Genomic DNA, 14363 nt, shown 5'->3' with positions numbered 1-14363 from the left:
GAAAGGGGGAGGGTTTGGGCGTTGCTCGCAGGGTAAGAATTTTGCTTCCTAGTTGGCCATTTTATATAAAAAATTAACGACAGATTAGCGACAAAAATATTCCGTCTCAAAAGTCATCATTAATTAGCGACGAAAAAATTCTATCGGTCATCCATTGCAAAGTTATGACGGATTTTGAGACAAAATATTTTCATCGCTAATTAGCGATGGATTTTGAGGCATATTTTTTTGTCGCTAATTCTATAACTAATTCCAATTTTAGGAACGACTAGTTTTCTCTAGGTAATCCGTCGTTAAGTTACGACAGAAATAATCCGTCATAAATTTTCATCGCTAATTAACATTTTTCTTGTGGTGTTAGCCTAGGGGTCTCAAATTTTTACCTAATTTTAGATTTTGATTTAACATTGCACCTTGTAACTTGTGTAGCTTTTAAGAGCTCACCTTGGCTTATATATAGGCTTCCTTTTCTGTATTGAAGCATGCAACGAAAAAACATAAATTTCACGCCTCTTTAAGGGTCTCTCACTCTTTCCCTTCTTTATTGGGCAAGCCGATCCCTTAAGTGGGTCTGTTCTTTTAAGTGAACCAAGGTGTAGCTTAGGCCCACCCGAATTGGTGTAGTCAACTCCAACACAACAATGGTCTCGACCTTCTCAAAAAGGTTAACCGTCAACCAATATTGATTTCATGCAGTGTAACCAATAAGGTGAAACCTGAATACTAAAATTAGCTAGGTTAGTTTGAGTTTCGTCTTTCCAGAAGTTGGTGATTAATAGATAGAGAGGGGAGAGCAGTTTTGATCAGCTTTGGCTTGACTTGGTTTGGAGAAAGGGCAGTCTTAGAGGAATTGAGGCCGGGTGCAATGTGACTGCACACTTTAAGTATACTGGTCCACCTGATCACCCATTTCGATAAAGTGAGACAGGGTTTTATCAACAGGAGGCCAGCCAATGTGCAGTCTATGATGTTCTTTTTTTTCAAAAAAATAAAAATAAAAAATATGTTTGGGATTCTGTTCATCACATGGATGAACTGGTGATCTCTGATGCTCTGACCTGACTTGCTCACCTTAATTTAGAATGTGAATGAAGGGTCGCTCTTTTGATTACACCATGTGAAGCAATCTTACCGGTCACCTTAATTAGAATGTGAATGAAGGGTCGCTCTTTTGATGACTCCATGTGAAGCAATCGTCCTTGGCCATAGCTGTAATTAAGGGCCAAGCGTTACCATTTGAGTTGTCCGTGCAGTATGGGGCTATGCCCATGTTTGGGTCGGGTAAGGTCAAACGGCCATCTGTGGATGTTGGTATGAGATTCAAAACCCAATTCCACACTTGAGCACGATCAGTCTAAGCAACAAAGCATCATACAAACATGGCACAGGACGTGAGCGAGTGAAGAAAAGAAGAAAAAAAGAAAAAAAAACATTAGTTGATCGCTGGAAGGAACACGTCTCCCTTAAAGAAAAAAACATGGCACAGGACGTAACCATGTCATCCTTTAGTCTATGCATTCATATACCTACACATAAAATAAGGTACACGTCTCCCTTATTGATAGTTTGGTTGAAGGCAGACTCACAAGTTCTGATAAGATCTTAACCAATTTGATGAACAACAGTAGTACTAGCAAGTCTCTTTCATAAACAAAGATGAAATGGTCTATAACCATAAAGCAATAAGCATTCTGTAATTTTTCTCAAACCATTTCTTAGGTTTATATACATATTTAACAAGAAAGTGATTAAGAAAATTAGTTGGTTGCTCAATATAAATCTCTATCAAAATCTCCATGAAGGTATTCTTTGTTGGGGATAAAACGGAAACAAACAGATGGATCGAGTCTTCCCCACAAATGTGAATCAATGGAAATAGAGCGACTATGACAGTGAAAGTAATAAAAAATTAAACCAACAGTGGAAACAAAAACAACACACAATGATTTACGTGGTTCCCTCTCAACAGAGGTACGTTCACGGTGATCGATAGGTCAACACCTTCTACTATCTTCTTTCAAAGATTACAAAAGGCATAAGCCTTACAAACACACAAGGTGTAACGAAATGTACAAGAGGATATACCTCACAAAAGAACAAGGAAAAAATGATCTGAAGAACCAGCATGACGAAGCTGTCCTGAAAGAAGTGTAGCAGCACTTCTTACCCTTGCTCTCTTCGCACCCTTTCGGTGCCCTAAAAGTGTTTCTCACACTTTCTGCCTTTTCGGGCTCTGCAAAGCTCTCACCAAAAAGTCATCTCTCCTTTCTCATCCATCCTATATTTATAGGGGATAAGACCCACATTAAATACGAAAAAGACGAAATGTCTTGCACAACTTACGAAGCGCCTGAAGCGCCAATATCATAAATCGCTATTTCAGCGATACCCGCAAGTCACTATACTGCGATGTCACAAATTGCTATCCAGCGATGACCACAAATCGCCATGTAGTGATGTCACGAACCGACTTCCAGATGAAGCCACAAATCGCTATCCAGCGATACTCCAAATCGTTGTCCCGCTGACACCACAAATCGCTATCCCGCGATAACCAAATCACTATCCAGTGATACCACAAATCGCTGTTCGGTTGACAACACAAATTACTTTCCCGCGATAACCACAAATCGCTATTCCAGCGATAACCACAAATCGCTATTCTAGCGAATACGAAGTCGACTTACGCAACTCTAAACCCAAACCATAAATCGCTGATCCACAAACTCTGAACAGCTGAATCGTCATTCAGCTGAGAAGGACTTCTACAAATTGCTGTCCAGCGAATACAAAACCATCCTCAACAAGATCAGGCCACTACAACAAAGCAGTAGATTAGCGACGACCACATTCCGTCGCTAATCCGTCGCTAACATGGTTAGCGACGGATTAGCGACAATGAGGCGACAGTATGCTTACGTCGCGAATATTTTGACGCTAACTGGCGACGGAATTATTCCGTCGCCAGGTCCGTCGCTAAGTGCGACGGAATAACGAGCGCTATATTCCGTCGCCAATCCGCCGGTACTAAACAGCGACCACGTCTTGGCGACGGATTTACTTTCGTCGCTATGCCGTCGCTAGATTAATATGAATAGCGACGGATGGTTCCGTCGCTAATCCGTCGCAAACACGAAAAAAAATTAAAAAAAATTTATTTGAAAATTAAATACCGAGCAATTTCTATTTTCTGTACAATTTATATTTCCTGTAAATAAAAAACAAACCACACAAAAATTTTCATATAACAAGAATCTACAACAATTAATCGTTCCACCTTAAAATTAAGAAGTTTAATTATTTACAATTCAACAATTACAATTAGGAAACATAAAAAAAATAGAACTTCAACACAGTCCTCTAATCATCGCCAAGATTTTGTGCGTCTTCTTGTTCATTGTCTTTATCTGTCCCTTTAGCTCCACTACGCTGATTATCGCTAGCAGCCTACACAAGAAAAGAACAGTCAGTATTGATAAACAAAATATAATGAAATAAATTACACACTATATGTGATTCTATCATGTGCTCATGTGTGATCTAAGGCAATAAAAAAACTCTATATGTGATTCTATCATGCTCATATGTGCTCTAAGGCAGACAAAAAGTTATATATATATATATATATATATATATATATATATATATATATATATATATATATATATATATATATATATATATATATATGTGTGATTCTATCATGCTCATATGTGTGCTAAGGCAGTCAAAAAATTGAATATGTGATTATAGCATGTTCATATGTGTTCTAAGGCATCTAGAAAAACTCTATATGTGATTCTACCATGCTCAGATGTGCTTTAAGGCAAGCAAAAAACTATATATGTGATTTGATCATGCTCGTATGTGTGCTAAGGCAGTCAAAAAATTGAATATGTGAATATAGCATGCTCATATGTGTTCTAAGGCAGGCAAAACAAAAAAATTTATATGTGATTCTATCATAAATGATATATAGCATGTTCATATGTGTTCTAAGGCAGTAAAAAAACTCTATATGTTATTATAGCATGCTCATATGTGTGCTAAGGCAGTCAAAAAACTGAATATGTGATTATAATATGCTCATATGTGTTCTTAGGCAGTAAAAAAACTGAATATGTGATTATAGCATGCTCATATGTGTTCTAATACAGTTAAAAAAACTTTATATGTGATTCTATCATGCTCATATGTGTTCTTAGGCAGGCAAAAAAACTTTATATATGATTATAGCATTCTCATATGTGCTCTAATGCAATAAAAAAACTCTATATGTTATTATAGCATGCTCATATGTGCTCTAAGCCAGTCAAAAAACTGAATATGTGATTATAACATGCTCATATGTGTTCTTAGGCAGTCAAAAAACTGAATATGTGATTATAGCATGCTCATATGTGTTCTAATGCAGTCAAAAAAACTTTATATGTGATTCTAACATGCTCATATTTGATCTAAGGCAGACAAAAAAACTTTATATGTGATTATAGCATGCTCATATGTGCTCTAATGCAATAAAAAAACTCTATATGTTATTATAACATGCTCGTATGTGCTCTAAGGCAGTCAAAAAACTGAATATGTGATTATAACATGCTCATATGTGTTCTTAGGCAGTCAAAAAACTGAATATGTGATTATAGCATGCTCATATGTGTTCTAATGCAGTCAAAAAAACTTTATATGTGATTCTATCATGCTCATATGTGTTCTTAGGCAGACAAAAAAACTTTATATGTGATTATAGCATGCTCATATGTGCTCTAATGCAATAAAAAAACTCTATATGTTATTATCGCATGCTCATATGTGCTCTAAGGCAGTCAAAAAACTGAATATGTGATTATAACATGCTCATATGTGTTCTTAGGCAGACAAAAAGTTATATATGTGATTCGATTATGCTCATATGTGTTCTAAGGCAGACAAAAAACTGAATATGTGATTATACCTGAGAGGGACCTGGAATCGAAGATCCCCTATCCTGAACAACGGCCTTAATCTCATTTCGGAGAAAGGGGGGCGACGGTGTATTGGAAGTAGTTATTCAGTGATTTATTAATGATATGGCGTACATCATCACCGAAAAGAATAGTCGGCTGCTTGGAGCTTATGTCGGCGCAAGAAGTCGGTGAGCCGTAACTGGAAGAACCAATAACTGGTGAAGTATTCATATTACTCCCAAACCCGAACACGCGACCTTTTTTGGGTTCACCTGCTGCATATACAATCGCTGCAATCTAGGAGTGATAGGAAAGTAGCGGAGCGACTTGTATGAAACTTCCTTTGATCTCGTGCTACCATTGCCTCTTGTCTTTGGCTTGAACCGAGGATGCCCACATGACGGGCATGATATGTCATTTTCCTGCTCCTTGAAATACAACATGCAGTGATTTGGACAAACATCAATCTTTTTGTAACCCATACCTAGAGCGTTGACCATAACTTTTGCACGATAGAAATTTTGTGGCAATTTCTCATCTTTGGGCAACATACTCTTCACAATCATGCACAAACGGTCAAAACATGATTGACTCAAATTATACTCGGACTTCAAATTCATTAGTTGAAGAACTGCAGACAAGATATTGTGACTCTCACAACCGTTCCAAAGTGGCTCATCAGCATCTCTAAGTAAATCATAAAATCTACTAGCTGCATCGTTTGGTGATTCTTCATCTACGATAGTTCTTACATCACTAGAACTCATAGCAGAACCCAATTCTGTTCCTGCAGCATCAAATATCAAATTCGTATATGGATTATCGTGCACCACATTCACCCGTGCATCAAAATCGTTTCTAAATTCTTCTCCATGAAACATCCAGTTCTGATAATCACTCACAAAACCCTTCCTGTATAGGTGATGTCTAACGCCATGAGGTTCTACAAATCGATTATTCTTACAAATCTTGTAGGGACACCTAATCCGACATGTGGGATCTACTGTACTGACACTTGCCGTTGCAAATTCAATAAAATTGCCAACACCATCCATATATTCATGTGATAACTCATTGTCCACTATCCTACGGTACATCCATTCACGGTTTGCAGTCATTTTGTCGTATGATGTTACGAATAATATCTTAACGAATTAAAAAAAAAACAATCAGAATGCTACGATGAAGAAAATATCAAATTTATCATGCAATATACTATGTCAAACAATAACAAGAATTTTGATGCATGCATTAATAACTTAATATTTTCATGTGCAAACTATTAATGACGCGATACAATCATTTGAAACATGCTTTTATTATAAAATTTCACATGAAAGTCAAAATCAAATTGAAAGTAAACTACATGCAAGCATGGATACAATTACATCAAACATTGCAATACATCGTAATCATTCATATCAAACAAATGACAAACATGTACCTACAGCAAACACACTTCAATATCTCACTAACTACTATCATGCTTAGCATGGACTCCGTACTCCAAAAATAAGAACACTTCCATATTTATACATTAAAATCATGCTCAGCATGATTTCCGAACTCCAACAAAGCAACTCTAAATATCAACAACTAAGTGAGTGTGTGAACAATAAAGTGTTACATCTAATAAATTAAATAACATGTGATACGCTTGCATCACTTACTCACCAAGGGTATTTACCCGATTTGCATTGTTTTTGTCATTTACTTACCACAGGTGGCTGAGCACGAGTTGGTTCCGTTGAAAAATCTGCACAAAAAATGCAGTTTTAAAAAAAAACTCGCCACAAAAAAAAGGAAGCTGTTCCGGCAAGGGGTCGACTCCCTTGCTGTTCCGGTAGAGGGTCGACCCCCTTACGGAACATAGGGGGTTAACTGACTCCCAGCCTTTCCGCCAGTGAGTCGACCCCCTGTCAGGGTCGACCTGCCGGAAAGGCAGGGGGGTCGACCCCCTGCCGGAAACGCAAGGGGTTACCCCCCTGCTTGTTCCGTCATGGGGTTAACCCCCTGCCTGTTCCGGCATGGGGTTAACCCCCTGCCGGAAAGGTAGGGGGTCGACCCCCCATGCCGGAAACGCAAGGGTTAAACCCCTGCGTTTCCGGCACGGAAGAGGGTTAAACCCCTGCTGGAAACGCAGGGGTTAAACCACCTGCGTTTCAGGCAGGGGGTCGACCCCCCCTGCCAGAAACGCAGGGGGTCGACCCCCCCTGTCGGAAACGCAGGGGGTCGACCCCCTGCCGTGCCGTAAAGGCAGGGGGTTAAACCCCCTGCCGTAAAGGCATGGGGGGTCGACCCCCTGCCGGAAAGGTAGGGGGGTTTAAACCCCCTGCCGTGTCGTCATCCCTTTATGACACGGCAAGGGGTCGACCCCCTGCCTTTCCGGCACGGCAGGGGGTTTAACCCCCTGCCTTTCCGGCAGGGGGTCAACCCCCCATGCCGGAAAGGCAGGGGGTTTATCCCCTTCTTGAAACGCGACGGTCGGTCGGCAGGGCAAACCTGTCTCCGGCGAGGCGACGGTCGGTCAATGGGGCGACGGCTCGGGTGGAACGCGGGGCGGCAGGCGACGGGGCGGCGGAGGAAGGCATCGGGCTGCGTAGGGAGGGCGGGAGAGAGGAAACAGGAAAAGAGGAAAAAGGGCTCTGATCAGATTTACGCGAAAATTAGCGACGGAATTATTCCGTCGCTAAGCCGACGTAAATATATACAACTCCTTAGCGACGGAATATGTTTGTCGCTTACGGCGTCGCTAAGTAGCGACGGAAAAATACCGTCGCCCCATCCGTCGCTAACCGCAGCATGTTGTTGCGACAAAACTGGTCCGTCGCTAAGCCGTCGCTACGTAGCGACGGCTTAGCGACAGACCATTTTCTATCGTTACATCTGTGAATATCACGAAACGTAGCGACGGATTAGTGACGGTCGCTAAGCCGTCGCTAATTGGCGACGGAAAAATGTCGTTGCTACTATCCGTCGCTAATTAACATTTTTCTTGTAGTGGGCCGCATGCTTGAAAGAGACTGCAGCGAATAGGGCTTGGAGCGCGGTGAAACTGAATAAGGAGAGAAACCCAACATTCTTAATATATGTCGACCTAAAAAATCATCAACTTGCCAAAATGATAATCACCTTTGCACAAGTCAATTTAACAATCATTCTATAAGTCTCATCAAAATCTATACCAAATTTCTAAAAGAAAAATCTTTTAATTGCAAGTCTCTCTTTCTGGCTCTCAATAGAACAGTTACTCGTACCTTTTACCTCATATATCCACTTACAAGAGTTAGGATCAACTCCATCTAATAAAGCATTAGTCTTCTTCAGCAATATCTCTTCTATCATAAGAAAAAGTGCAATGTGATTCCAGAAAAAAAAAAAAAAGTGCCCACCCTGTTTCCTTAAACTATACCTGTTCCATTCAGGCTATGAGCCCCATAAAATACACTGATTTTTGGGTTGAACCAGACAGCTACCATTTGAAGAGATAGGGCAGCACATTTTTTTGTAAACGAGTTAGTTTGAAGACACCCGTGTCTCGGTTCGTTGGGCTTGTTTACCAGCATCCATCCAACCCAGTGAGCTCGTAATTAGAGAACTTGCTTCAACATTAAAATAGACGACATGTGCAATCAAATGAAAAATCCACGTGGCAGTGCACAAAGCAAACATCATCATTGGTTACAGATGTTGCATATTCCTTTGCTTGCACGGTCCCCATTCCTATATATATATATATATATATATATATATATATATATATATATATATATATATATATAATTGAATTGAATAATATAGCATATTTATATGTATTTTCACAACAAGAACTGCTGAAAATGACACCATATTATTCTAAAAACAGCATGTTCATATTTAAATGTTGGATAGCCCAAAGCATAGTGACAAGTATCGTGAGATTTATGAAAATATCTCGATAATATCATGAGATATTGCTTGAAAGTTTAAAACGGCAATTTCTCACGGGATTTATGAAAAAAAAAATATCGTGATATTAATAATTTTTATTAATATTTTCTTATAAAAAAACATTTTTATATTTTTTAATTTATTTTTTAATTTATTTTTTATTGCCAAGATTTTGCCGAAAAAAATGCGAGATTTATGATTTTTTTTCAATTTCTCACGAGTTTTTGAAAAACAAGAAATTGCCGATAAAAACTTTTGTCACTATGGCCCAAAGGGGTTTAAAGTTGTAGGATGAGGTCAGTGTGGCTAGGCAGGCGGTTTAGTTTCAAATCCCATGGGCGTCATCCCTTGCGTAAGCTGATGGGTGATGACTCCCCTGTGGGGGCAAGGGGTAACAGTGATCATAAGTACAAAAGGCAAAACCATCGCGGCTAGGTCTATGATCCTAGGGCGGTTTTTCTGGGTAAATATAAAAAATATATTAAAATGATGGACAGGCATGAACTGCTAGAAAACAAAACGATATTATTTTAAAAACATTATATGCCACAATTAAGAACGATACGCAAGTGATGATGCAATTGTTAGTTGGTCTTGCCATCTCAAGTACGGGATCTAAATATGAAATTTGAAAATATTAGTTCTCTGCATGAATAAGATAATATAAAAAAAGTCCTTTTGGTTAAGTTTCTAACTAAAATAATCCCCCAGTTTCCAGCTAAAACAATCCCAGGTTAAAGATTGCTTGCTTGTGCATATAGTCACTAAATAAAGAGGCAGATTCATACCTGATTCATCGACTGTTATGAAAATATCATGATTCATCATTCAAAAGCTGATATAATCTCAAAAAATTGATACTTTTAAATATTTGAAAATATCATGCATTTATCATGACACTAATGCACTTTTTTATATCGTTATTGTTTGTATACTTCGTTTATCATATATTTATTTTTGTTTTCTTGAGATTTTCTTAAAAAATACAATTTCTCGAAATATTCTGAGAATTCCCCTCTCTACAAGATCTGTCCTGAGAACGGGATAATCCGTGACTTTAGTTCTGAGGTGGCAGTAAAAAGTGTATACTCTGCCAGCAGCTAGACTTTATAATTTTGGGAACTTGGTAGACAATTCGGGATTTTATTCAGCACCGAAAACACTTTACACCATTTTGTGTGAAATTAAAGCCCATTCGATGGGAATTGACAGTTTGTTTTTAAGTTACTTGAACGTAGAAACTTCCTACATAAACTTGGAGCAATAATTAAATTCATTTTTTTCCAATCTTTAAGTGTTTGAACGCTTCTTATTTCCAGTTTTTAATATAACATCAAACTCTTTGGCATCTGAATTTGTTTGGTTTGATATATATCTTCTTCCCTCACATTTTGATATTGATTGGTCCTTAAAATATTTTGATCTTTAGATCGGTACATAGAAAATGTAATTTAATTAATAAATCTTCAAATATCATGTTTGAGATTTTGTTGCAAATTCCATCTTAAAACTGTCCATGGATTTTTGGACTAATATAACATGGTCCATGTGCATTTTAAAAGTTTTCAAAACATAGAACTTTGAATTATGTTAAAAACTGTGGTGCCAATTTAAAAATTGCCATTAAATAAAATCAAACCCCTAGTTGTTTGTTCAAAGTGACAACATGAGGCCCAACTAAGTCGCGTCCACACGAATTTGGTATATATATCTGAATGGACTCAAGATAATATTTAATTAAAAACATAAAAAAGATTATGTAGAGATTTTGTTGGTTAGATCCACCTTAAGAAAAGAGTGTACAATATGAATTAAATAAATAACTAAATAAGTAGACAGAAATAGATGAACAAATAAATAAATATTATAAAACACAGAGTAAAAACCATATTAGAATCCATTATTTTTCATAATTTGTGACATTTTTTATCAACCAAACTTTGAAAATATGATCTACATACATTTCTTAGTAAAAAAAACAAGCGTTTTAATAATGTGACTGTGATGTGCATGTAGATTTTTTAAGATCTGCAAAGATCAACGGCATCCAATGCACCAAAATTTCATGACTGGAAAAACATGATTTACACGAAATTTAAATTGCTTTGTAAGTTGAACGTGGAAACTTCTTACGTAAGCCTAGTTAATACATTTTCCCCACCATTATTGAGTGTTTGACTTCATTTTATGCCATAAGCCAAACATGCAATTAAGAAAAATAAATAAAAGTGTTTTTCAAAATAACGCCTATTTTTTAAAGACCATTTCATCGGTATTGAAAGGCTTGCTTTGTAAGTTACTTGAACGTAGAAACTTCTTACGTAAGCCTAGTTAATACATTTTCCCCACCATTATTGAGTGTTTGACTTCATTTTATGCCATAAGCCAAACATGCAATTAAGGAAAATAAATAAAGTTGTTTTTCAAAATAACGCCTAATTTTTTGGCATAAGAGCTATTTTGCTTTGATCTTATATCGTCTTCCCTCGATGTTTTATTTCAGATACCAACACGATATATATATATATATATATATAGAGAGAGAGAGAGAGAGAGAGAGAGAGAGAGAGAGATGAAAGCCAAAAAAATACAAAACCTATTAAATGAAACATGTTATAAGATTTTCATGAATGTCGATGTTTTTTTTAAATTTGACCGTACAGATGTGATCTATATTCTTGTTTTGAGAGAGGCCGAATGCTGCCCATCTACCATTAACCCCTTCTAACCACTTCTTTGAGACCACATCCTGAAATCCACCAATCTTCAAAAAGAAAGCAACAACATGGTTTTAATTCACGTCCAAACTCCAAGAGGATGGATTCATGGTCCGATGCAATCGGAGGGCATCATATTGTGACTATAAGATCATGACATGCTCCAACAAAGGGTTAAGTATGCTTGTTTGACCAAGAAAAAGTTTGACCACCCACCCATTGAGATATTGTAGGGGCAACATGCGTCCAAGAAATTGTTAAAGTCCCTCGCCGATAATACACCAATGGTTCGGCGCCAGAGGCAATTTGACTTAGCTCCTCCCAAAATACACATTTATGAGCCGAAGTACTAGGCCCATAACATGATACAGATTTTTCTAAGCGTAGATCATGCCACGTCTGTGGTGACGAAAGACGATTTCACCTCCTCGTCTCTCTATATAAGCGAAAGCCTAATGGCGTAGGATTGCAGGGAGATAAGTCGAGCTTGTGGGAAGAGAAAGAAAGAGAAGAGAAGGAAAGTCTAGAGAGAGAGAGAGAGAAAAAATGTCTTGTTGTGGAGGAAACTGTGGATGTGGCTCCAGCTGCAGCTGCGGTGGAGGGTAAATTAATTAACTCCCTCTCTCTTTTTGGTTGATCCTGCTTTGCTTTTACTCTTGCCTTTGGCTTTGCCTAAAATAGTGCTTGTTCCTTCTGCCTGTAACTTGAGTCCATAGCAACCGAATTGGGCCACCAAACAAACAAAACCCTGCCTCAACGTTTGGCCTTCTTTGTTGTTGGTGCAACTTTGGGTCAATACCATATTGGACATAGAGCTATATTCTAACTTTATTGCAATCTTGCAGTGTTTTGAATTTCGATTGTTCAATATATATAATTCTATACATGACCAAGGAATAGGGCCAATATGCTGGCTTTGCCAAACCTAACGGACTTCCCCCAGTTCAAGATTCCAAACCCAGACCTCCCAACTTGACATGCACTGTCTTATGGCTTCCAACGCAATATGCTTGAGATTTTTATAAATATATGGCCATAGATGTAGACCCTAAAGCATTGAAGGCCAGGATGGGCTTGTACCATCTATGCTATCATGGAGTTCCAAGTCAAACCCAACATAGCACAAATCAGCCACTTCCCCATCTGATTTTCATGGAATTAGATCTGCTCTATAAATCATTATTATTGTAAGAAAATTTTGCCTCTTAGTATAATAATGGTAGATCGGTTTTCAGTTTTCAGCATTTCATGCAAAAGATTTGCTGTCTAATCTGATCTCCACTTTAAAATATATGTATGAATGCAATAAATAAAAATGAAAATACGAGGTCACATATGTACAGTACTATCTGTAGTTAGAACCCTTTTTCTCAGTATTTATTGGCAAGCTAAAATCTTGCATTGATTTTTGCTTTTTGACAAACATAGAGAAAATCAATGCCCATTTACAGTTAAAAACTATTAGAAAAAATAAAAAGTATCAAATTTGAAAATTTTAAATATAAATCACAAGAAAACATCACAATACTTTGGAAATGTGGGCATTATATTATAAGGATATTGTCACGGCTTGTGACTCTCGGGATAATATTACGAGATTTTCGAAGTATATATCGAGGATATTTGTGTCTATGGTATTATCATTACTGTAAAACATACAGACACATATAATTATGACCAATATTTTATGATTTTGATCAAGTTTTCAGGGAATTTATGTTTGGTTTTGTTGGAGATTTAAGTAACTTGATTGGAACAACATTTGTTGGTTACAGATGCAAGATGTTTCCTGATCTCAATTTCTCAGGAGAAAGGACTGTGGAGATCATGATTGCTGGAGTCTCTCCTCGAGTTGGGTATGTTGTGCTCTCTTCTTTTCTTTCAATAATTTAAGGAATATTAAATGATCATGTCTCTTGCTACCTATCTTTTTTCTTCTTCCTTTCTCACGTATCATGGGCTATGTCAATTTTTTGATGTGATATAACTGGGAGTGCAGGCACTTGGAAGGTGTTGAGATGATTGGAGGGTACGAGACTGAAGGATGCAAGTGCGGCGGCAACTGCAGCTGTGACAATTGCACCTGCTAATGATGCCACCATGCAATCAAAGGGAAATAATGTGTGTTGTGTGAATAAAAATGGTACAGTCCTGTCTGTTGGGACAACAATTGGCCACAGGGTGTTCTATATATAATGCGCCATTGCTATGGCCTAGCGTGTTTTCTTATGCCTTTTCTGAAGCTTAGTGTGTTTTGGATGGTCTTTATGTGTATGTAAATGTGTTCCCTTTGTCTTCGAAGGAGGTGGCACAAATGTTTGAATGAAATATTAAGTTTGTTCTTCTTTTGTTAACGTCTTCTATCTTGAGTATAGAATAGATATCTCAGTACATAGTGAGCAAATTACCTATTTGACATTTGAGTTATTATTGATAACACGTCTTTATGCTGAAATTAAAGTACAATTATAATAGAGTAATTTAAAAAAACACACTTAAAGTTTGGGCAAAAAGACTTGCTGAAATGTGTTCAAGAACAACAGTTTTTCATGCATATTCATCAATGGAAGTTAATGGTTGAAACAATTTCAAGTACGGTTCATCGATCGCCTTCTCACCAGAGTCGATGTATAAGCATGCACCAAAAAAGCAAAGCAAAAATGCGTTGATGTTGTTACGTGTATTCTTTCTGCCCTTCCATTCAAAAGTTGGCAACAACTTTTCACCATAGCTCAATACGGGGTCATAGTGATTTCTCAACCATGATAAC

The 14363-nt window shown here is 37.6% G+C and overlaps 1 protein-coding gene across 1 annotated transcript; it reads left to right on the top strand.

The window, feature by feature from the left end:
• Positions 1 to 12038: 12038 nt before the first annotated feature.
• Positions 12039 to 13947, top strand: LOC149838500 (metallothionein-like protein 2). Its single transcript, XM_090006629.1, has 3 exons — positions 12039 to 12195; positions 13369 to 13449; positions 13593 to 13947. The coding sequence occupies exons 1-3, from the start codon at positions 12140 to 12142 to the stop codon at positions 13681 to 13683; spliced, it is 228 nt and encodes a 75-aa protein (XP_089862755.1). The 5' UTR covers positions 12039 to 12139; the 3' UTR covers positions 13684 to 13947.
• The last annotated feature ends 416 nt before the right edge of the window (positions 13948 to 14363 follow it).

The sequence above is a fragment of the Nuphar pumila genome, chromosome 5 (genome assembly GCF_984573655.1).
Source record: "Nuphar pumila chromosome 5, dmNupPumi1.hap1.1, whole genome shotgun sequence".
Taxonomy (NCBI): Eukaryota; Viridiplantae; Streptophyta; class Magnoliopsida; order Nymphaeales; family Nymphaeaceae; genus Nuphar; species Nuphar pumila.
The sequence above is the reverse complement of the archived record's forward strand: the minus strand, read 5'-3'. Positions and strand labels throughout refer to the sequence as shown.

Coding starts and splice junctions, on each gene's coding strand:
- LOC149838500 (XM_090006629.1), top strand. CDS start 12,140: ATGTCTTGTTGTGGAGGAAACTGTGGATGTGGCTCCAGCTGCAGCTGC. Junction 12,196..13,368: donor AGCTGCAGCTGCGGTGGAGG/GTAAATTAATTA, acceptor TGTTGGTTACAG/ATGCAAGATGTTTCCTGATC. Junction 13,450..13,592: donor GGAGTCTCTCCTCGAGTTGG/GTATGTTGTGCT, acceptor CTGGGAGTGCAG/GCACTTGGAAGGTGTTGAGA.